Raw genomic sequence first — 24,677 nt, forward strand, 5'->3', positions numbered from 1 at the left:
CCGCTAATGAGGAGTTCTCACCGGGACCGCCTGTTGCTGGGCTCCGCCCACTCTGCCACGCCGCCTGTCAATCACCCGTCTGAACCAATCAGGCACCGGGCACAGGCTCTGACGTCACGGCGGCGTTTCAAAACAAAAGCACATGTCCTGCAGCTCTCTCTCTCTCGCTCTCTCTCTCCCTCTCTCTCAAGTGTTTTCATGAAGAAATATGACATTAAATTGATTGCAACAGAGATATAGATTTAAATTTTGTCCAGTAAAAATCATATTTTATATAGTTCCTGTAATTCGCCATGTTCAATTGTCTTCTCATGAGAAGTAAAGTAGTATTTGTGAAGTGACTGTACAAGGCTTTTTCTCCACCTACAGTTCAATCCAACACTACAGTGATTACCTCTTGTGAATAAAACCCCCTACAGATTTACAAAGTGCAAAATAGGGAATGAGATGAAAATGTCTATAGGGCAACCAAACAATCACTACCAAAGATTACAACACGCTCAACATAAATCCAGTTTTAATGATACCTTATGCTGCAAAATAAAGTTACAAAAAATCATCTGTAAATGTAAAACGATGCATGATTCATGTTTTTGCAGACTCACCCTGACAGCATGGCTTTTGAGGCTCATGCCAGTTTACTAGCCTGCACAGCTCAAATTGGGTCTAAGTGCTGTTTTGTATCGAGTCGGCTATTATTAAGAAATGTATTGAAAAATCTATGCTTTTATTGAAACTTTAACCATTCACATGGTGATTTGGTGGGCCAGATTGGAGCCTCTTGTAGACCAGTTTTGGCTTAAAGGCCTTATGTTTGACACCCCAGAGTGAAACCGAGAAAGAAAGGATGACCTTTTTCTACATCACATACACAAATACACACTCTTGCATCAACAGTATAGTTACTGACTGCAGTTCCATTAAAAATAATTGAATTTAATGCAGCATATTCGCACACTGAACAACATGGCTGACACAACACGCAGCTCAGAGTACATCAAGTCTGCTGACCACAACCTGAAAATACACAGTCAGCTCACTAATATCAGACATGTGCGGAGGAGTGTTGCATACTCTTGTCTTGTCAAGTACAAATTTTATACTGTAACATGAATATATTCTGACATCATTTCATTAAAGCTGCATTTTTTGAAAACCTGCACGAGACAACCATGTAGCTTCCATGAGTTTAGTATCGTTAGCATTGTTTATTCTGTTTTGGTGTCTTTCCCACTGCCTTTTTGGAGGTCCATTCATACGACAACAGTGCTTGAAACCACTGAAAATGCAACTTTTTCATAACGCTCCAACTACGTCTCCATAAATGGGGAGGAAAATGTCCACAAACATTTTTCCAAACATGAATTAATGCAGCTTTAATGTGTTGATGTGGCTTCAAGATACACCACATCCTGTACTCGCAAAGCAAAATTTAACCCTGAGCATTCCTGAGCATTGAGTTAAAATTTGATTAGAAATGCAGTAGTTTGTTCCTTCACGTTTAAGTTTTTGCAAATAAAACAGAGTTCATTCCGTTTTGGAGGCACTGCACAAAGATACATGCAATCCTGCATACATGCAAGTTTACAACCAGGCGTTTTGAAGCAGAGAATATGCAAATCAACATCTTCAAAAAAAACTCTTTCAAAAATATTTTCACTGCAATCACTGAGACGGTATGTACATGAATGCTTCCAAAATTACAAATCCAAACACAAATCAGTGCAAAGGAGCTCCTGCTGTGTTTGGTCTGATGCAGCAAATCCTCGTCCATGGACACAATTGTTGGATGCATGTCGAGAAGTAGATACAAGTCTTTTTTTAATTCTTTTTCCAGCTGTGTCCCTGAGCTTTTCTTGAGATTTTCCTACCCATCACTTCCCAAGAGTAGCCCGTGGAAAGTGACGAGGTAAAAAAAATTGCCCATTAGCCAGGCTTTTGTCCGTGCACATGGCTTCCAATAGCGTCCACGACACAGTGTGTGGCCTTTGTTTGGATCTGTTGCATTGGTACACAGAGTTGCAGAAATGGGCGTTCACTTTGGCAAAGCCACGGGTTTCAAACATCTTTAGCGCATTTAAAAAAATGCTTTATTGGCTTAATAAAGATTACTATTACAAAAACTACTGTCAATTTGAGATAAGTCAACAAATGACCAATTACATGAGAAAAAAAAATGTATCGATAAATACATGATAACTTGTGGGGAAATGTCCTGATCAACTCTTTTCTAAGGGATGAAGTATTGATATCAGTGAGTTCAGTATGGAGTGTCATCGGTTGTTACACCGGCTTACAGTGCAAAGCTAAACAAATACTCAACAATACAGTTGAACCAGACATGCTAATATGCTCAGTCAAGCTTTTTTTTTTATCTTTATCACCATACCAATATGCTGGTCCTTTCTACCCCTATCAGATTATTTTGAATTTGCATCATATTTTATAAAGAAGAAGCCCAAAAGACTCTTTTGTAAAGTTGTGCTCTTTAAGAGATCATCTATGAATCAATTAGCAATACAGCCTGACGTTACAAAACTGTATGGGCTGGTAGGTGAACTTATTAAATTTCATAAGATAGATAACTTAATCAGATCTCCACATTTGGGCACATGTTAGCTAGTGCTAGAAAGAGTGATCAATTGTGTTTAGGGAAATCTAATGTGTACGCCCATCAGAAGCAGAGGTGGGTGGGGATTGACTTGTTCACGTTTGAGAAAAAAACTCTTTCAGGCTTGAATTAAGTGGAAACTATTTTCCTTTGAGTCATTGGAAGCTATTTTTAGCCCCATTCTCATAAGCGATGATCATCTTTTGAAACTTTGAATTTATACTAAGCTCGGTGAACCGCACCCTGACACTATCTCCATATTTTCCACAAAATAGATGGGAGTGATATCACTCTTACCACAAAAAAAAAACTAAACTTCTAAGGCTATATTTGGATACAGTTTTTCTTTTGTTGCTCTTTATATGACATATTCTTAGCAGCCCATGATGATCTGTAAAGGAAATGTGGGTTTTGTGAGTCACTGACTTGGGAAAACCTCCTCCGGTTCCATTGATGGATGTACTTTGAGTCCAGAATGAATGGCAGCGTGATATTTTTGGGAGCAGCAGTGAGTTACAGGGCTTCCTCCCACTTAGCAGCTCTCTCTCGGTGTGTCTCTGACAAGTCTGTCCACCCAGAGCAGTGGGAGGATGGCTCCGGATATTCCATTTAGAAATAGCTGCAGCATCCAGATTTCTCCTTCTGTGCTTCAATGTACTCATGAATCTGGAACTTGGGTTCATTCGGGTGCTGGACGGCCCGGTGCTTCAGTTCCCTAAAGAACAGGACCAGACAGACAACATCAGTTCTCCATCCATCCATCCATCCATCCATCCATTTTCTACCGCTTATCCGGGGCCGGGTCGCAGGGGCAGCAGTCTCAGCAGGGATGCCCAGACTTCCCTGTCCCCAGACACTTCCTCCAGCTTCTCTGGGAGGATCCCAAGGCGTTCCCAGGCCAGCCGCGAGACATAGTCTCTCCAGCGTGTCCTGGGTCTTCCCCGGGGCCTCCTCCCAGTGGGACATGCCCGGAAAACCTCCCCAGGGAGGCGTCCAGGAGGCATCCTGAACAGATGCCCAAGCCACCTCAGCTGGTCCCTCTCGATGTGAAGGAGTAGCGGCTCTACTCCGAGCTCCTCCCTGGTGACCGAGCTCCTCACCCTATCTCTAAGGGAGCGCCCAGCCACCCTACAGAGGAAACTCATTTCGGCCACTTGTATCCTGGATCTTGTCCTTTCGGTTGTGACCCAAAGCTCATGACCATAGATGAGGGTGGGAACGTAGATTGACCGGTAAATCGAGAATTTCGCTTTTTGGCTCAGCTCCTTCTTCACCACAATGGACCGATACAACAACCGCATACTGTAGCTGCTGCACCGATCTGTCTGTCAATCTCACGCTCCATCTGTCTCTCACTCGTGAACAAGACCCCAAGATACTTAAACTCCTCCACTTGAGCCAGAGTCTCTCCACCGACCTGGAGGGGGCAAGCCACCTTCCTCCGGTCGAGGACCATGGCCTCGGATTTGGAGGTGCTGATCCTCATCCCTGTTGCTTCACACTCAGCTGCGAACCGCCCCAGTGCATGCTGTAGGTCCGGGTTCGATGAAGCCAACAGGACAACGTCATCTGCAAAAAGCAGAGATGAAATCCTGTGGTTCCCGAACCGGACCCCCTCCGGCCCCTGGCTGCACCTAGAAATTCTGTCTATAAAGATTATGAACAGAACTGGTGACAAAGGGCAGCCCTGCCGGAGTCCAACATGCACCGGGAACAGGTCCGACTTACTGCCGGCAATGCGGACCAGACTCCTACTCCGGTCATACAGAGACCGGACGGCCCTTATCAAGGGGCCCCGGACTCCGTATTCCCGAAGCACCCCCCACAAGACACCACGAGGGACGCAGTCGAATGCCTTCTCCAAATCCACAAAACACATGTGGACTGGTTGGGGAAACTCCCACGAACCCTCGAGCACCCTATGGAGGGTCTGGAGCTGGTCCACTGTTCCACGACCAGGACGAAAACCGCATTGTTCCTCCTGAATTCGAGGTTCGACTATTGGTCGGATCCTCCTCTCCAGTACCCTGGAATAGACTTTCCCGGGGAGGCTGAGGAGTGTGATTCCCCTATAGTTGGAGCACACCCGCCGGTCCCCCTTTTTAAACAGGGGGACCACCACCCCGGTCTGCCCATCCAGAGGTACTGTCCCCGACCGTGGACCTCAGCCTCTGCTTCCTCTACGGAAGACGTGGCAACGGGATTGAGGAGGTCCTCGAAGTATTCCTTCCACCGTCCAACAATATCCCCAGTTGAGGTCAGCAGCTCCCCACCTCCACTGTAAACAGTGTTGGCGGAGACCTGCTTTCCCCTCCTGAGGCGCCGGACGGTTTGCCAGAATTTCTTCGAGGCCGACTGATAGTCCTCCTCCATGGCCTCCCCGAACTCCTCCCAGACCCGAGTTTTTGCCTCCACAACCACTCGGGCTGCAGTTCGCATCACATCACATCAGTTTTCTCAAAAAAGAAAAGTGACTAACACAAGTAAAAATACAGAACTGTTTAGCAAGTCAGTAGTTTCTAAGGATTTTCACCAAAATAATTTTCTAAACATTTCCGTGAAATCCACCAAAGTTAAGACGAGCCACAGCTAAATCATTCATGCAATACCACATTGTACCACAAGATGAGCAGTGAGTCATTCAACCTCACTTAAGCCTGATTGCTTGACATTCCGAGGGAAAATGTCTCATTTCTGTTTTTTCATGGAAACAAGGCCTTAATGCATTTATGGAGAAACTCAAGAAGCTGCGACATATTCTGACATGAATAACAGCAGGACATCTGACCCGCGTTAAAGTACTTTAGACCAATTACTCCATTAAAATCTGAGTCGTAGAAATTCAACCCTTCCACCCAGTGCACAGATGTGGTGGTACCTAGAAACCATTTTATTTTTGAGGTAAAATATGAAGCTATTTTTTGGAAATGTTCTGACATGCTTATCAGTTCTCCAAAAAAATAGTTAATGACTTTTAGTGTCGTAAACCAAGAAAAATGTTCCTGAAAAAATTCTTCACAGAAAAGTAAACTGAGGCCTTTACAGCTTCAGGTTGAAGGAAAACTTGTATGGGTTTCCTTTAAGTGAAAGTAGAAAAAATGCTGGATTTGACCAAAAGATAAGGCAGGAGTTGGCTCTTTTTATCATCACATTGAAGAGAAGTTGTACACACAGAGTACAAACCAGCACATTGAGTAGCTTAGAGACACTGCACAATTTGAACTGTAAGATTTCTAAGAGCGTCTCAAAGCTGATGGTGAGAAAGCGATTCCTCTCTACAAATTGTAACTTTGGACATTGCAAATAAGTACATGTATTTTAATGATGTTCACATTCGAGCACTGTGTGTTTTTCCAGGCTGATAAGCTACTCCACACAGATCTATCACTCTTACTTGGCCACTGCAGTGAACGCCAGCTCCACGTTGACTCCCGTCTTGGCGCTCGTCTCCATGAAGGGAACTGAATACTCCTGAAGACACACGGAGAAGTGAATGACAGTGAGCAGGGGGTGAAACCATCAGTCACGCTCCTTCAGCACTGATCAAAGCTCTTACTCTGGCCAGCCTCTCCCCCTCGTCTCTCCGGATCGCTCGCTCACTGCTCATGTCGGCCTGAAAAACACAAACACTTTTTTTTAACACTCGGAGAGATATTTTGGGGTTTTTTGAACCTCATTTATGATCCAAATACTTTTCCATTTAAAATAAAACTAGATGCAATTGGATATGAGATAAATTGATACTAGTAATTTGTATTCACATACATTTAACATGTTTCTGTCTTTTAGATTATTTTGATGTATTTTATTTCTCAGACATATGACATTATGAGCAGCACAGTAGAAACATGTTGGCAAAGGACCATGTGAAGAAAGGTGCAGCACACACGCCGAAACAAAAGTTTCTTTTGTTTTTTTGGCCAAATATTTGCTTTACTTTTATGTGTCGAGATTTCTGATAAGAGATCCGACGCATCATAAATCCTCAGTGTGCAAGCTGTCAATAGAAAGGCCAATTTAAGTTCCTCCTGTTGGGTTCATTTATTTGTCAATGTGACTCAGAAGGCGCCGGCGCCTCGCCTGAAATGACCTTCCCTTCAACATTGGACTAATAAACTCTCCTACTTGATAAAGTTCAGCTGAGTTCAGGCTTCCCCAGGTCAAGCTAAATCATTTTCTTAGTGAAGGTGCTTCAAGTTTAGACAGCTGAATAATACATAGAAGAAACATAAGGCTAGTACTTCAAAAATAGATTGGTGGACATTTGATGAACCTTTCTCGGTGCACCTGAGAAAGTTCTATTCAGTTCCCAACATACTGCTCATACCGACAAACATAGATATTCTTGTGAATATGCACTTCATTGACTGCCTGCAGTGCATTCGCTGTTATTGATGGAGATCTGCACACGATTACAACACAATATAAACATGATCAAAAAGGATTAAATTAGCATCCATATTCTCCATAAGTTCTCCTCCACAGTTTCATCTTTTATTTATTATTGAGAGTAAATAATACTCTTGTTTCTCCAGTCGACAGCACGCCTCGTCCTCATTGGCCCTCAAACAAGCCTCTTCATGTGGCCTCTTGGCTCTTTTTCCTCCGCACGCTGAGTTCTTCAAGACATCTCATCTCACCTTGTTGCCCAGCAACATGATGACTACGTCGCTCTGTGCATACTCGTGGATCTCCGTTAACCACGCCTGGAGTGAGAGAGACAGACACACAAGCAGTTCCTCATAAGGCACATCCATTCAGTGGCACTTGAGTGTTTCCTTCTCTTGTAGCCACGTCTCAGACTCACCCGGATGTTGTCAAAGGATGACTTGCTGGTGATATCATACAAAAGGAGCAACGCTTTGGGAGAAACAACAAAAAAAAAATTACATTTAATCTGTGCATAAAGCTGTTCCTGGACAGTTCTTATCGTTTTCTAAAGTATGTTTGCATGTCGCCTCACCGTGTGCGTCTCTGTAATATGCATGAGTCACACTTCTGAATCTCTCCTGCCCAGCAGTGTCCCAAATCTGAAACAGAAAAGAAATTGGCACTGTTCCTCTTGGCTAACTTGTTATTTTCAGTTGCAGTGCCAGTGCCCATGAGGTAACCAGCCGGCGTGCTAAAAATAGGGACGCCATTGTGGAAGCACGTCAAGTTTTCGCTGGAGCTGAAATGCTTACTGACCTGGAGTTTGACTTTTACGTTGTCGACAGTCACCACTTTATTCTGAGAGGAGCGGAAACAAACAGAGGAGTTACTGGAGGCGCAGATGAAAGGACAGCATTCAAAGCATCTATGCAAAAGCTGAAGTATCAAACACAGAAGGGTAACTATCCATGGAGACGGTTGGTTGTATTTACCACTATCAGTCCATCCATCCATCCATCCATCCATCCACTTACTTTTAATGTCAGTGAGAAATTCTCCATACAATTTAGGTGAACAGATTTTTGGGAAGCAACACATACACACAACACACACCTACACACACAAACACACCGTGAATCCAATGCCCACTGTGGCAGAGAAGGAACCAGGGATGAACTTGCCCTGATCGAACTGCACCAGCAGAGAGGTCTTCCCCACACCGCTGTCCCCCACCAGGATCGTCTGCAGGAGAACACACACAGACAGACGTCAGGACTCATAACCGCAGCATCAGTTTGACTCTGGAGTCTTAAACAGGCACTGCTTCTACCTCTATGAAGCTGGTTAGACCAATCAGCTATAAGTAATAGAAATACATTTCTGTCAGGACTTGCCTTGAAAACCTGCTTGTGTTTAAAGGAACTACGTCGGCTTTTGATAATTTTCAGTGAGTCATTGTCTGCGTCACAGTGAGCGTTTCTGCTCCCAAGCAGCACAAATAATATTAACTTTTATAAGAGCTTGGCAGTGTACTGCTTTCGCAGCGTGACTCACAGCCCGGGGGAGATAACCTTCAAGACAATGAAACCAGTCAAAGGCATTCAACGCAGTCACCGGAGACATCAATCAGCACTTCCACTTTAGGGGACGTCACCTCGCTGTAATGATGCCGAGGTGAGCCGCCACCTCGACACACTCGACACACTGTGCACCCACACTGTGAAGCAACAGGAAGTGCGAAAAAGTCCCAACGCTCTCTGCCTGAGGAGTTGGAGGGTTTGACAATTCTGCTAGATTATATAGATTATTTTTGTCAAAGACTGTCTGATCCTGGTCTTCAGGTCAGCTGTTCCGAAAAACAAAACAAAAAACCTTGTGAGCCATTTTAAGGAGTCATGTTTCCAGTGGGTGTAAGCACTTTTGTCAAACTTTGTCATGTAACAAGAGCCTGAAATCCTGTTTCAGGCTCGCTAAATAACATTTTCAATTTGCGTGTGTTTTGCATTTGAGAATGATATCATGGGTAACATCATGTGGGATCAGAAGTATTCAAAAGAGGGTTGTATTCAAATCGACCCTATTTACACGAGAGCTGTCGACTTGAAACTGTTTGAATCCGCTCACCGCAGAGCACAAAATGAAAGGTGATACCACCGAGATCGATGTGTTTGTGGAGGAAGATATCACACATATGAACCGCAATATGGCTTTAAAAAGAAAAAGATGTCGACAATATGGAAGACGATCTGTCACGACGCCAAATCTTTTTGAAGGAAGAGCAAGAGGAAAAGCTGATTCAAACCTCCTTTTTCAAAATGCATAAAAAAACATACACAATGAGATATAAAACAAATGTTTTCAGACAGTCACATTAAACGTTGTACAATTACCTCTTAGCATCAACTCCTCTCAGTATTCTTCACAATCTGGTACCAAAACCTTTCAGCCAGGTTCTTGTTATCTGAACGGGCTTAAAGGATTTATCCTGAAGCTATTAGCTAGTTAACTTCAGCAAAAAAAGAGCTATTGCTTGAAATCAATTAAATCATGACTGAAATATCATGAATGGCATATTGATACGTAACGTAACAGAAAAGATATTTTGTGAAAAGAACACATCATTTTAACCTTCATCTGCTTTAGGCTAAAAGTAGAAACTACAGTGTAAATGTCAATATATTGACATGAGAATTAGTCCAGAACAGGGACAAATAGAGAATCGTTATTTGTCATTGACCTGCCAAGTCCACCAGCTGGAGCCTGACAGAAGCTGATTGACGCAACAGGACAATGCCGCTAAACGCAATGATAAAACTACTACAATGTCATTTCAAATAACGAGACTGGGTTCAACGCTCAGAGGTGAAAGTGGGGGAAATAAACCTCCAACTGAAAGCAGCAGTGCTTCAGCTCAGTTTTGACATAATGCTTCATGAAGCACTGAGGATGAAAGTCTGGCGGGACCGAAAGAAAAGAGGGATTAGAGCTGATATGCTGGAGCAGCTTTTCTCAGCGGTTCCAGGTTCTGCAGCCTCTCTTCGGTGTCAGCGTTCAGAGGGATTTCAGCAGAGCGGTGGGGAGTGAAATAAAGATACTGCTCTGAATTCTCATATCGGCTTCACTCAGGCATTGCTGTTAATTCGGTTTTCTATCGTGGCCTTGAAAAGCTCCACGGTGGTGATGGTACATTACGAGAAGTTCCAATCTTACAAAAGTTTTTGAGGCTTGTTTTCAGTCAAAATGTCTCGTCCTACTTGCTTTAAGATGGATTCATTTCCAAAGTATATCCCAGCAAGGTAAAGGGATTTGAAAACCCACCTCCTCTCAATGACATGAACAGACTGAGTCACACAGGTTTTACTTTTTCAAGGTAAAATTACCTGAAATAAAATGAAAATTCTGTAACTGACAAACGTCTTCACGTCATAGGTGTGTGTGGGGGGGGGGGGGCACGGAAATGACCAGGTTGCTGACGCCGTTTCCCGGGCAACAGAGGTTGGCTGGGATTGGGCAGTCAAAAAACCGCTTCTGGAAATGATAAACAGCCGAAGGGGCCGAGGGCGCCGGGGAATCAGACACTGATGAAGTGAAGAGTGTACAGAAGCACACTGTTAAATGCATGTCTCTGAGTCTGTGGTGTGTGTGTGTGTGTGTGTGTGCGTGTGTGTGTGTTGAGGAAATGCTGTGAAATTGGCGTAACGTCACATTAATCGTCATGGAGATAAAGTCTGCCGTATCACTGGGATCTAACTCAACCCGACAGTTTCAGAAGCGACGATAATCCAGCACAGCTGACGTCTCCTCCTGAGCCCAGCAGTCACTTTAATCGCTCCCTGTGGGGATTTCTAACATTTAAATACATGTAAAGCCTCAGCACGAATATGCAGGCTTCAAAGAAATACCACGGAAGAATTACCATTGATATTATCCTCTTTTCAAAAAGGAAAATAGCATTAAAATGAGTGATTCCTGAAGCTACTGAAACACTTTTTCTCTGTGATATCAGGGTGAGAGAGTGAATCCATTTGCTGTTTGCACTTTGGTTTACATTTTGCTGCATATATTAGTCCAGGTGTCTATAACTTTTAGGAAATAGATGTATTTATGACAGTTCAGCAGATATAGTTAATCTGGACAACATGCTTAAATTTAAAATAAAGATGAACCAGCACATAGAATAAACTACATACACAAACTGTCGGGTTTGTTAAATTTCATGATTACAGTTTCGACTGATTGCTGTTTTTATTCAATTTTTGCTGGTTTTAATAGCTTTTTTTTTTTTGATATTTAAAGTGGATTTGGTTGTTGTAGTTTAGCCTTTTTTCTCCCCCCCCCCCCCCCCCCCTCTTTCTGCGTTTTATCTTTTTTAGTAATTTTGCTCCTCAGCCAGTTTTAACAGTTTGAGTCATTTTATCAAAACAAGACTCATGACTCTTCCAGGAACGAAAAGGAGTATGGGAGCAGAGGAACGTGTCCGTCCCGGAGAGGGAAGGCTGAAAGCATGAGACAGCACCAAACCCCCACGGGAGTAATGAGTAGTGACACAGTGTGGGCGCTCTGACGGCTTCATGCTGCTCACTTGTAATCACTGTTCCTGATCGGTGGGAGAAAAGAACAGTTTGTGTTGCTTTGGTTCCTCCAACACTCCCTCCTCTGCCCGTGTTTGCACACCGTCTGTGTTTGGATAGAAACACGTCGGAACACTTCTATCTTCAGGAGGAGTTGGTGTCTAATCTGAAGGCTAGAAATCACACCAGCTAGTGGGAGGAAGATGCTCTATAGTGTGGATGTTGACAGAAAAGGATTTATGAAGTAATGATAAGCAGCAATAAAACATTAGATACAATAACATGCAGAGAGTTCTTATAAAAGGGACGTTAACATTAATGTGAAACTAATCTACAGCTGCTGTGGATAGAGGCTAATGTTGCTAACAGATGAGTGTTTGTTGACTACGTTCATTTCCATTACACAAATCAGTCACTGCTTACAGCATTTACATGTTTTTGAAGCACTACAGGCACACACACACACACACACACACACACGCACACACACACACAGTGGTTGCATTAGGAGAATGGTGGTATCGTAGCATTAGTGTTGAGAGCAGCTCAGTTCATTACTCGTCATTAGCACAGACCTCAGAGACTCCCTCACTGTTTTCAGCGCAACATAAGGCCAAGAGATGAGAGTGACTGTGGAAGTGAGAACAAGAAAAAGCACATGAATTCTTCTGAGATGTCTTATTTTTGTAGAATATTACAAGGCTCCAAAGACGAGGTGCAGATCTTCTTCCTAATTACCTAGAATGCCTTCAATGGACAAGAAAATAAACAGATTAGTTCTCGCTAGATGCAAATATTATACACCTTTTTGAAGACTTTCTATTTCTGTGCAGAACTATTTGCTGTTGTTTTTGGTTTAGTTTTTTTAATCAAAACGCAAAAGAAATTGGTTTTAATTTAAATTGTCGGAGGAAAAAAAAATCTTTTTTTTTTTTTTTTTGATTGAGAGGAAGTTGGAGCTCTGCAGCTCTCAGACCTGCACTGGAAGCTGTTTCTGTATCGCTGCCTCGTAACAAGAGGTGACATTTCACGGCAGCCCAGAGCGACTTGCTCTTCTCTTCTTTGTCTCACGCACAGGAGGTCGAAGGTCAACACTATAAAAAAAAGAAATGGCTCACTGGAGGATTTGTAGTCATTTCAAATCCCAGAGCTCATAATCTTTCTAATGCAACTGGCTTGCTTTTTCCTTTTTCAAATAGTTTCCGTGTCAACATGAAAATGTTGACATGATGATGAAATAATAGTAATAATGAAAATGCAAAAATGATGCATTTTTTTCATTAGAAATGTTTTCTTGTAAATGGGGCTTTATTCAAACTCTCACTTTCTTTGTTTGATATTCCTTTAAATTGAAAATACACTTATTATCAGGTTGACTTAATCAGCTGAAACAGAGCATGAGTGAAAAGAATTCCCATGATTCCCTTTACATAAGCGTAGACACCTAGGAGCCTACATATGTTCATACGTTCACATATGTGTGAAAGTGGATGAGTACATCCATGTCTGTGACATGTGTATATGTGTAGAAACAGGGGAATCTCTCGAGTATAAATACAACCATGTTTTTTCTCATGAATTGTCACATATACTCATTTTATAGTTTTCTTTTTTTTCAGTTTTGACTGTTTTTCAATTTACAGCCAGAGAAATGGCTGAATGATGGATTTACAGTCATTAACTATGCTTCAATAGTGAATTCTTTGAATTAGACAACAATATATTGGTTAAAAAGGTGAATAATTTCATGACTATAGTGAAAGTGTTTTGTATTTATCACTCTAAACCTCACAGTAAAGTCTCAATGATTGTGCTTTTAGGTTCAGTTACATGTGAAAATGCATCTTTTTTGCCTTTTTAGGATGAGACATTTATTTTTTTATCTCACTTTCAGGATATTTCTGTATGTTTTAAAAGAAAAAAATAAACTTATGTTGCATTGTATTGATTGGTGGTTCGGTACCATGGAGCTGCTGAGGATTATAATAAAAATAGCAGTTGTTATGGAGAAAAAAAGTCACTGGAGAAACATGTCCAAGCTGATATTAATGCCAACACTCAAAAATGAAGACGTTTGGCATAAAGGGAATAAATACAGTTAGGAATGTCAAGAAACAGTCAGTAATATCAACAACAGTGGTAATACAAAGATTTAAATGTCTAATCTATTGTGCCTTGGCCTATAATTTTAAGAATTAGCCCCCCTGTGCCCCCTTTAAAACTACATTTCTGGATATGCCCGCGCTGTCATGATTGAGGGAGAAACACTGGACTTTGTGTTTTCTTAATTTGTCCACCCAAAAACGCGAAATCCTGATTCTGATTCTAAATTAAAGACGATCCAGAGGATTTGGAGGGTATTTGGTGTCTAAATGTCCTCAGCTGACGTGTTTTCCTCCACCCAGGCATCAAGAGGCACTAATCCTCTGAGTGATGGGCAGCTCCTTTAACAGATGACACTTCATCACAGGAGGAATTACGCGTTTGAAGCGGATTGAACGCACATTACGCACCGAGCGCGCTGTGGAGATCAGCACCACGGACAGCGCAAATCAAACCCATCCAGCACCGGGGGTCCCGACGGACAAGTGAGGAGGAAGAGGAAGTTTCCCCAAACAGGGAAAGGCTTGAGGGAATGAACCCAACCGTTCTAACCCAGATGTTGGATGAGAATCCGGTACCTTGTGCACCAGTTCCTCGTCGTACGTCGGAGGCGGCGGGGTCTTCGCCTGGCTCTCGGTGGTCTCCCTGGACCCGTAGCCGCTGTCGGGTTGGATCTCCGGGTAAGCCGTGGTGTAGTACGCCGTGATCGGCTCCATGGACTCCATCCGCTCCATGAGTCCGCTTCTTCTGAGAGGAAACCCGAGGATCCCGGTGGATGGGGAGGATGAAAACACTCCCGATGCCGTGCGCGCTTCTCCTGCTTTCCTCTTTCCTCCGGCTGTCCTCTCTCCTCCTGCTCTCTCTCTCTCTTCTTCTGCTTTCCTCTTTTTTAGCTCCTCCTCTGGAGTGAATCACAGCCTGCATCACTTAACACTGCGGGTCGTTATCGCTCACTTAAACCACACAACGCAGGAGAGAGAGAGAGAGAGAGAGAGAGAGAGAGAGAGAGAGAGAGGGGGGGGGGGGGAGTGGATGGAGAGAGCATATAGGGAGGATAGTCAGAGGATGGAGAGATGACCTAGTATAGTGGGAGGATGGAGGGAGGATGGAGAGAAGGTGGAGGGAGGATAAAGAGTATGGAGCGAGGAAAAAGAGGATGGAAGCTAAAAAAATTGAAGAAAATTTTATTTCTATGGCAACAACAGTCGTCTCACTCCAGTCATAAAGCCGTTCATGTATTTCAAACATCAGGAAGTTGTCTGACAGCAGATGGTTGTGGAGGAAAACTGTTAATTAATCAGCAGCTATAAAAAGTGAGAATCAGATGAAGGGTGTGATTGAAATAATGACTAGGTTTATGCACCTTCTGGCAAAAGCCAACTGTATCATGTGATGAACTGAATGCAGTGTTGAGGTAAACACTGATTGTCCACATCTACATGAATTTTAAAGTTGCCTACTATAATTCAGATACAAACTGTAGGAAAATACATTATCACAAATAGAACTGGCTTCTGAGGTTCAGAGTGAGTGGAATATGATCAATAATATGAGTACTGAGGCTCACTTCATTTAGGCCAAGGATATTCTTCCAGTGTAACCAGGATTCAGTGAGGGTCAACAAATCAAAATTGTGATCAGTTATCAAATCCACATCTGATTACTGTGGGTTTTTGTTCTGCTACAGATAGTTTGAATCTAATGAAGTTTCTAAGACTAACTCACTTCAAGTGGAATAAATTTCGTCTTAAATAAAATGGTGGAACAGAAACGTTCTCTACAGGCTAAATAAATGTTTGGTTTTTGGCTCCTGATCTGGGTGATCAAATGATCCATATTCAGGATAAGGGAGCCACTGGATGTTGTTGTTCCTCATCAGACTGAAAAACTGTTGCAACTGTTAATGTGGCCCACAGTGTTCTTGGAACACCACTTGGGACAACCAAGTAAAAATATAAAATGAAATTAAAAATCCATAAAACATTGGCGTTATGTCTGCTTCTCAGTCCTCGAGTCTGCTTCAGTTCTCTGGTACAGCCGGATGATCTTTCTGTTGTGGAGCCATTTCCAGGTCTCTTTCTCCAAGAGGTAGTCGTGCTTCTTGAAAAAGGTCACTTTGGTTTTCTCGTCCTTTTCGACATAGTAGTTGGAGTATTTTTCATGGTTGTCAGTCATGAATCCGTACACGCTCACCTGAGGACGACACCAGAAAATCATTAGATGAAGAAGATCAATGGATATGAATTATTTTTACTTTAAAATCATAAAATGTTTTATTTTTATTAATAATATTACAAACCAAATAAAACCACTTCAGTTTTTTCTCTAACTTCATCCAGTCAATGCAAAAATATGATTTAATTTTAATGACAAGAAAACTCACTGAACGTCTATCAGGTCAATCAAAACTGTGTTATTTCAGCGATACTCATTGAGATACTTTGGATTTTGATCTTTTGCTTCTATTTGTACAAGTTGAACAACATGAACTCACTGTGTCACAGGTGTGTAAGGCCAGGAAGAGAGTGAACGCTCCGCTGGTTGGTCTGACGACGTGCCAAAAAGTGGTGGTCAGACTCTCAGACTTCAAGAACCTGAAAGAGAGGAACGAAATAAATGTACACACCTCAAAGTCATTTCACATGTTGGAAAAGTAATCATTTATTTATTTCAGGTTCTGTTTCTAGATATTTTATTTTGAAGAGAAGCTCAGAATTCCTGATAAAAATGTAAAAAGATTCCTTTAAAAAGAAAAGCAGCTATTCCACCAATTACTGCAAATGAACAGTAACAAGTCACTTATGAAATCTACTCCAGAGATCCTTCTATTGTACGCACAGAAGCTTTTCCTAGCATGAAGAAAGCTATGCTGACGTCGAGTTGATGTGAACAGCAGCAAGAGTTCAGGTGAAAGTTACATCAGTTATGGGGAAGAAGATGCTCTTGACTTCAAACCATCCTCACTCACGTACTGGAACAGTACCAGAAAGATATTCTGAAGTAACCTGGCGGGATGCTGACCTGTTCCGCACGTATCGAAGGAAGTCCTGATGAAGGACGTAGAAGCGACTTTCGTTGTACTGCCCCGAATAGTAGGTTCTCGGCCTGAAGGGTCAACATTAGAAAGATCGAAAAACAATCATTACTAGAAAAGCACCCGGGGAGTACATACCTCCACCGAACAGCTCTCAAAAATTGGGGGGGGAAAAAAAAAGGTCCAACCAATCAGCCTAGACCTGATTTTTATGAACATGATAATAACTGGAGTTCTTTATAATCTTTATACTTATTCCCAATGAAACATATATGTACTGTCTTCACCACTCATCCTGGAATGGACCAGACGGAACTCTTTCTCCTTTGACAAGAGCCGGGAGCCATTGGAAATCATTGATCTGCTCGGGGATCAGCACATACTTGATGCCCTGGGAAAACAAAGGCAGCAGAGGTCACTCATCCTGTGTGGGATCAATCATGGCGTCGTTACCATTCGAGGCTCAGTACCTCGTCGTGTGGGGCGGCGGTGTAGCCGTAGCTTCTGAGCATAGAGACGGAGGACGTGAGGGAGTACGCCGTGTGAACGTAGACGGACGTCTTGTTTCCGACGTCCTCCTCAAAACCCTTGGTGAGGGCGCCGTTCACGCTGCCGCACAAACAGCGAAGCACGTTTCACATGTGGCTGAATCATTAGACATCATCAAGCTTTCAAAGCAAAGGGTTTTGCATTGGAGTTGTAATTGTATATTTGCTTGAACGATAAAACAATTGAGGCTTTTAACCGCCGTTATTTCTGTCTCTCCTACGGCGATGACATTACTGTGCCCTCTAAAGAACTTAGGACCGTCCTCACTCGTTTCTTACCGGAAGACGTAATCATGAGCGTCGATTTCTTTCCCCACTTTGGAGCCGTAGAGGATTCCTCCACCTCCCACCACTGCACAGTGGACGCAGCCGTCACCTCCTGGTTTTGGAAGAAGAAGAGGCTCCTTCGGCTTTGGGATCAGCTTCAGTGAAGGCATCACCTCTGCAAGACAAAGGAAACGCATTCTGGTTAATGTTGACATGGATCAGTACGAACACTGTGAACCTTTCAGAGAACAAAACCTCATTCTGCGTCTGTAGGTTACAAGAAGTTTTTCATTTTTCCATCACCTGATTTAGAACAGTTGGGTTTTTCTCTATAAAAATTCCCCTTATCAGTATATTAATCTCCTTTTCAGTTAAAAAAAAAAAAAAAAAAAAAAGCACCAGTGTGCTCACTAGGTTTTAAACTCTGTAGGACCTGCTGCATGAGGGAAGCAACATGGAACTGTCAGAATAAAAGTCAATTGTCAAAACTGCCACCTTCATACCAAAATGTATAATGCAAACACACAGAAAAACAAACACCTACCGTCATACTCGTACTCCATAAAACCAAAGGGATTGTTAAAATGTGACAGCCGGTTCCACTCGCTCACGTTGATGTTGTCTTTGTGCAGGTACAAACGTAGGTTGGGGAGAAAAGCCTTCTTGAACTGCTCGTCCTTCAGGTTTCTCAGAGACTTGACACATTTCTGACAATGAGTCAACATGCAATTAGAAAATTAATGAACAGAATCAACATAATCCCTAACAGCTCATTCAGAACAGGATCAACGTGATTGTTGATTTATAAAAAGTTGGTTGCGTTTACAGACTTATTTGAGGAGTGAACAGAGAGAACATCTGTGTAAGTTTTGACAGTAATCACTACCAATAAATAAAAAAATACTGTTTTCCAGTTGACACAGCATTTGGAAATCAGTGTTTTTTGATATAACCTGCAGTCAACATTAATCTTTAAAGATTTTTGCAGCATCGGACTTAGGACTTTTTTCCTTATAAATTTAAGTCAATAAAACACAATAAAGCATCAGTGAATCACTTCCTGAGCCAAATGACCCATTAAGATAACAAAGTGTAAGTTAAACTATGAATGAGGTGTCACCTAAAGTTTTCATCCAAACCCTAAGACCCAAAGCTTTCACCGATGTTCACTTCCTGTTGAGTTGGAATGCTTTAGCAAGCTGGAAAACTGCAAGACGGTTTTCCAGAAGTGGCATCATTGAAATGATATGATGGAGAATGTTACAGTCAGTATTTTGTTTATACAATCTGTTTGTGTCTGTAGATTGGCTAACTTCACCTCAAAGCTCGCAACTTTCAAAATAAAGTGTGCATATTGAAATGACTGTAATTCCCCATGTAGCCCTGGTGGTGGCAGTGTTTCATAAACTAAAACCACAACAGACAAGTGAGGTGGATTTGAACACCTTGCAAGGCTGCAATCATCTTTTGGTGTGTTGTGTGTGTGTGTGTGTGTGTGTGTGTGTGTGTGTGTGTGTGTGTGTGTGTGTGTGTGTGTGTGCGTGTGCGTGAGCGTTCTTGTATTTCTATCCTTCTTGGGGCCAAATGTCCCCACAAGGATAGCAAAACGTGGAACGACGTGCCTTGTGGGGACCTTTTTCCGGTCCTAAGTAGGAGAAACAGTGTTTTCTTGACCATGTTGTTGTTACTGAAAAAAGTAAAAGTGCAAAAACATTTCTTTAGGGTTAGGCTTTGTTGTGGTGTGGGTTAGGGTTAGGGTAAGGGTCAGGGTTAGGGGCTAGACATGAATGGGAGTCAATGGACGGTCCCCACAAGGATAGAAATACAAGACTGAGCGTGTGTGCGTGTGTGTGTAATATTATCTCTTATAGACGAACAGTTGTCCAGGTTGTAAATAATGGAATTTCTAAACAGTAATCTGAACATTATCAGGATATTCTGCTATTTTCTTCTTACACATGCAAAAAAAAAAAAAAAAAATCTGCAGAGTTACACTTTGTTAATTTCTATTTTACTGCTCCACGTGAGTTCAGATCATATTAAGCTGCACTGAACTTAAACGATGGCTCCGTTTTAAAACTTAAGAAGTGACTTCAGCAACTTTTCGAAAATTAAACAAGGACAACGATCACAATCCCTCCATACTTCGGCCTCCAAACAGCCAGAGGGAGTACTTTTATCTGGTCTAATCGTTGCTTCTCTCACCGTTGGTCTCGGTGGGGCGTCCTGGTTATAAGTGTCCTCAAAATCCCACTGAGGCAGTTTGTTGAAGGACTTTCTGAAGATGATGGGAATCGGGGTCTCAGCTGTGACCCTCTGCTTCAGATTTCCTTTAAGATCATTTTCCACCGAGCCTTCACCCTCTGCGGCTCTGCTCGACAAAGCTGCCTGGCTGAATCAGAAACCATGAGCACGATACATTATTATTTTCAACAGCTATTCTCAGACTTTCCCAAACATAATCAACCTACCCGCTGACGTTGGATAACAAGCCATGTAAACGGAGGGACAGCACCACGCAGGCTGAGGTGATGATAACTATGCCCAGCAGCTTCCGTCTGCGAGCCACCATGTCTGAGAGCGGCGGGGGTTGAACGCAGACAGGTGTCTTCTTGCTCTTCTCGAACTCGTCCGCAGGTGGAAAAGCCAGCCTGTCACGTAGGACGGGAGGGCGGCGCCAGCACACCCGTCTCTCACATAGTGGATGTTGCCCGAGGCCGTCCGAGATCCGAGAAGCGGTTGTCTCATACCACAAACGTCACCTCAGTGCTGCACAACAGCCATTACCAAGGTGAAGAACAGCACAGGTTAGTTTAAAAGGTCTTATGGGGGCCACCCAACTCAAAAGACTCAAATTTGACTGACTTGAAATGAATTTCTTTCAAACAGGAGAATAGTACGTCTCAATAATGCATCCAGATGAACAAAAAAGGAACTTTAATATTATTGATCTTGAGAGTCCATCAGCTAATCTGTTGACATTAATTTTTAAAGAATCTAATTGAAACCGTCAGTGTCATCTGATCTTTTTATGCCACAGGGCAGAGCTTATCCCCATGAGGATGGAGCAGGATCGATGTCAACCACCCATTCTTTACATCCACGCACTGGGTGTATGGTTTGTCAGATTCAGGCAGAGCGAGTGGGGGGGTAGGTTGTGGGGGAAAGCTGATTTCAGCTTCTGAAGAGCATGTTGTCTCAGTGATCGACTGAACTGGAGCAAAAAGAGGCAGAATGAGGCTGAGTAAGAGCATGAAGTGGCTTCACAATGCAGGAGGAGTCCGAAATAAGAGCAAGAAAAGAGAGAAGAGCCTTTATCATGGTGGGCTGTGACAATGAGAAAATAACTTTGACACTTTTGGGTGAAAAGCCATCTCTGGAGATGATCTGACCCATGAAGGTGAGTAGGAGTTTAGAGTGTGAACCTTGTGACGGTTCACCGCCAGGCGGGTGAGAAGTTTCAGTGAATCTGCTGAACGCTGCTGCAGTAAAACAGGAAGTGATCCACACACAGGATGAAGGTTTGAGAGACTGCAGAGAATCTCTGAGACACATGTTGTTTATGGCGGAGCTCTCACCATAACCTCGAGACAATTCAGTAAAAGTATAGAGCTGGATGTGCAGAGCAACCGACAGTGTGAAAAAGTTCCAGGCTGTGACATAGAAAAAAAAAAAAAAACATCAAAAGAAGAAACGTGGGAGGAGGAATATCAGAAAAAAGAGCAGTTCAGGATAAGGCAGCGTTTGCATGAAATACGGTAATATTGATTGCTGTCATGTCCGTTCAGGACTGATGTCTGGCCTGAAAAGCCAAATATTACCAGACGGCTGTCTGATTGAATATATTACAGTTATTGGTTATATTACACCAGGAGCTACTAAGAACAAGGCACTGTCCGAATAGCTGTGACCCACACACACACACACACACACACACACACACACACACACACACACACACACACACACACACACACACACACACACACACACACACACAGAGTACACATCTGCATGAAAGCATACAGCCAAGCCTACAGCCTAAATACAAACATATGTAAATATACATACATACCTAAGTAACACTGAATCAGTCTTTTCATCTCTTGCAGCTCTCTCACTGTCAAGTCCACCTTCATCGAGTCCAAGTCAAGTCCGAGTCCACAAGGCCCAAGTTTGAGACATCAAGACATCACCTAGACAGAAAGAAAATATAGATTTTAGAGATCACTTGCAATTTTTGTGATTGTAGGGTCTGTTTTCAATTGCACTCTAACTTAAAAGTGTCCAAAATGTTGAACTGTCAGATCAAATTAAAGCAAAGCAAAGTCATTATTACACTCAACACTCTTCTTAGACAATAACCAATTCCATGTGTGCAGAAAAGGAAAACAATAAAAGAAAAAAATAAACTGAAGTTTCACGCAGTTTTTATGCTTTGCAATTCAAAACAGGATGTTTGCAAATAAAGTTCTGTTCCTTTTCTCAAATGCAAATTTTTACCACACCACCAGGCAAATCCTTTTCTACAGAAGCGTATTGCATTCACATGGAAAACAAAAATCTGGCTTTGTTTTTCTGACGATATAAGGTGACTTAAGGCTCTGTGCCTGGCCAGTGGTCCTTGCTGCATGGCTGACAGCTCAGTCATAAAATACAACATGTTTTTCTTCTTGTTCAGTAACCAAAACACTCAGAACTCAACTGTCCGTCACTGACAACTCCCCGTTCTGTACATCAGTTCACATGTTGCATTGTGAAGGATGCTGCTGTTGAAGGTCTGCTCAGCTGTGCTGCAATCATGTCCCAAAGTAAACATCAGTTTCTTTTCAGATCAGAGGTCTCCTCAAACATTTGTAAATAGTTGGCGCTATGTTCATTTTAAAGGAGAAGCAATCACTCACAAAATTGAAATGGAATTGTTAATAATATAGAATTTTATAGTTTGTTATATTATAATGTACGTTCCACATTTCACACACATTCTTGTTTTAAAAGACAGCTTGTCCACAAAGTTAGTGGTTGAAGACAGAAGCCATGTGAACACCAGACATGCTGCTGTGACTTATTTCATAATTCAGCCCCAGAAGATGCACAGGATGTGAGCGAACCCACGAACACAAAACTTCACAAACGGCTAACAACGACAGAAATTATTCATTATTATTATTATTATTATTATATTTCTTAATACAGTACAACAACAAAAAAAATATTGCACAGTAACAGTATACTCACAGCAGCAGTTCTCAAACTGGGGTCCCTGGACCTGTTGTTCAGTCCAGAGAAAACCCAGAAACCATGAGGCATTCAGTGTCTCTAACAAAAAACAGAAGAATGATTCCAGCTCTACAGGCATTTGCACAATTATTCTTGGTATTTAGTATTTCTTTAACGCTATAGTTGCACTTATTTGTTCTGCTTTGTTAGATGTTCTAACCAATCCGGAATGTGGCAGAGCCGGAATCAAAAGGTAAAATCGTGTCATCAATAATAAAACTATAACAGCAGCATAGTTCCGGGTGATGGTGGTGTCTGCAGGCAGTAAGCCACTGTGAAACAAACATAACATTTTAATTAAACAAACAGATCAAATAAACTAAACAGATCAACTAAACTGCTTAAGATAGAAATAGATATCTACCGAGGACAGGAACCTCAAGGTGTGGCTCTCTCTCTCACACACACCTGAGTTATAATTACAATAACTAGCTGGGAGCTGAGCCAAAAATAGACGGATACCGAGCCAATTACGTACCGGAGCAGGCAATCCACTGTGCACAAAGATATTTGACCCAATTCACTCCTCTCTCCTGCTCCAGACAAGCGGCCACACTGACCGGAGGGAGAGACCGCGGGTGTAAACTGCACCAACATGAGACAGCGACACACTGAAGCCTGGATCCTGCTTTCCAGGTCCTGTGACCGCAGTCCAGAGCGCAGCGGACCACAGGTTCCATGCATGCACACTGATCCACATGCTCAGGGCGACTTTTCCAGCACTCCAAGCTGTTTGTCTGGCCTTTTATTCCGGATTATTTACAGGGAATGAAGCACATGCATTGTTAGTATAACATCATTAAGAACACATTTAGTTTGCAGGCCTTCCTACAGAGTTTTCTATCTCTGCCCACAAGCTTTTCACTGTCTGGATGTCTTTGTAGGAGGGGTTAGGGTTAATAGGGTTAGGGTTTGTTTACTGTGATGGCTGTGATATGCATGTTGCATATAATAGAAGGGTGTTAATACAGCATTTAACTGTTGTACATATAAAGCAGCCTAATGGGAGCAAAAGGTTTGTCCTCAAAGGATTCTGCGGTGCAGAGACGACTGGGGAATACAGACAGGCCTGGGAAAATTTTTAAAAAGCAACATTTTTTTCAGTGTATAAATCCTGTCGGGTTACATTCCTGCTTCAACTTAAAGGTTTAGGTTTCAAGTTTGCAAGGTACAATCAGACGAAGGTTGCAGCTGGAAACAGAACACAACATTGTTGTTTGTTCACCAAAAACACAAAGTTGTTCATGTTTGAGCTGTTTACTTTAGCATTCAAACATGAATCTGTAAACCTCAACCCGAAAATGTTGTCAAAATGTTTCCTTTGTTTTTTATTCGAATAAGACTAATTGATGTCAAGATTACTGCAAATCATTTTATTTATTATATTATATGTATCGCTCCTTTTAAAACATTTCTGGTTTTGTTCAAACTTTTGGTTCAAAGTAAATGCATTCTTTTAGCAAGTCTTGTAAATAATGCCTGAACAGCCTCTTGTGTTTGCAGCGGAGTCACAGAATCGTACACTGTCATAACATCTTTTTCAGTTTTACAGTTGAGATTTTTTATGTGGAAACATTTTCACATCTGCCTGATCACAGCAGATCATCAGAATTGTTGCAGCGCCCCTGCTGGAGATCCTTTTGAATTACAGCATTACAATTATTAATTTCCCAAAACTGTGAAGCGCTGAGGCAGCTTCAGCACCCCCTGCCGGATTGAAGAGAAACTGCATATATATAATAGCAGAAAATAAAAAACGCAATAAAGATAATTTAATTACTTTTTGTATAATTTCTAGCTGATAGAACAGGCTGAAAATAACTCATACACAACATCTACAGAAGAATAACATCTAATTTGGATAAATGTATTACTGAAATTCTGCAAAAGAT

General features: G+C 42.2%; 2 protein-coding genes across 4 annotated transcripts; both read right to left on the bottom strand.

The window, feature by feature from the left end:
* Positions 1-2,973: 2,973 nt before the first annotated feature.
* Positions 2,974-14,481, bottom strand: LOC115393432 (ras-related protein Rab-37-like). Its single transcript, XM_030098417.1, has 9 exons — positions 14,235-14,481; positions 8,114-8,224; positions 7,799-7,840; positions 7,575-7,641; positions 7,419-7,471; positions 7,252-7,317; positions 6,168-6,224; positions 6,006-6,082; positions 2,974-3,326 (listed from the first exon to the last, which is right to left on the bottom strand). The coding sequence occupies exons 1-9, from the start codon at positions 14,388-14,390 to the stop codon at positions 3,221-3,223; spliced, it is 735 nt and encodes a 244-aa protein (XP_029954277.1). The 5' UTR covers positions 14,391-14,481; the 3' UTR covers positions 2,974-3,220.
* A 375-nt stretch (positions 14,482-14,856) lies between these two features.
* Positions 14,857-23,370, bottom strand: LOC115393299 (alpha-N-acetylgalactosaminide alpha-2,6-sialyltransferase 1-like). Of its 3 annotated transcripts, none has more exons than XM_030098212.1 (12): positions 23,264-23,370; positions 21,581-21,701; positions 21,084-21,158; positions 19,977-20,274; positions 19,711-19,897; positions 18,050-18,212; positions 17,518-17,680; positions 17,161-17,299; positions 16,978-17,081; positions 16,678-16,761; positions 16,151-16,250; positions 14,857-15,849 (listed from the first exon to the last, which is right to left on the bottom strand). In XM_030098212.1, the coding sequence occupies exons 4-12, from the start codon at positions 20,075-20,077 to the stop codon at positions 15,646-15,648; spliced, it is 1,245 nt and encodes a 414-aa protein (XP_029954072.1). In that variant the 5' UTR covers positions 20,078-20,274; positions 21,084-21,158; positions 21,581-21,701; positions 23,264-23,370; the 3' UTR covers positions 14,857-15,645. The 3 variants fall into 3 exon arrangements, with proteins under 3 accessions (XP_029954072.1, XP_029954071.1, XP_029954069.1); XM_030098211.1 differs by adding an exon at positions 22,744-22,774 and having other exon boundaries at positions 19,977-21,158; positions 23,264-23,355; XM_030098209.1 differs by having other exon boundaries at positions 19,977-21,158.
* Between the last annotated feature and the right edge of the window lie 1,307 nt (positions 23,371-24,677).

This window comes from Salarias fasciatus, chromosome 8 (genome assembly GCF_902148845.1).
Source record: "Salarias fasciatus chromosome 8, fSalaFa1.1, whole genome shotgun sequence".
Classification (NCBI taxonomy): Eukaryota; Metazoa; Chordata; class Actinopteri; order Blenniiformes; family Blenniidae; genus Salarias; species Salarias fasciatus.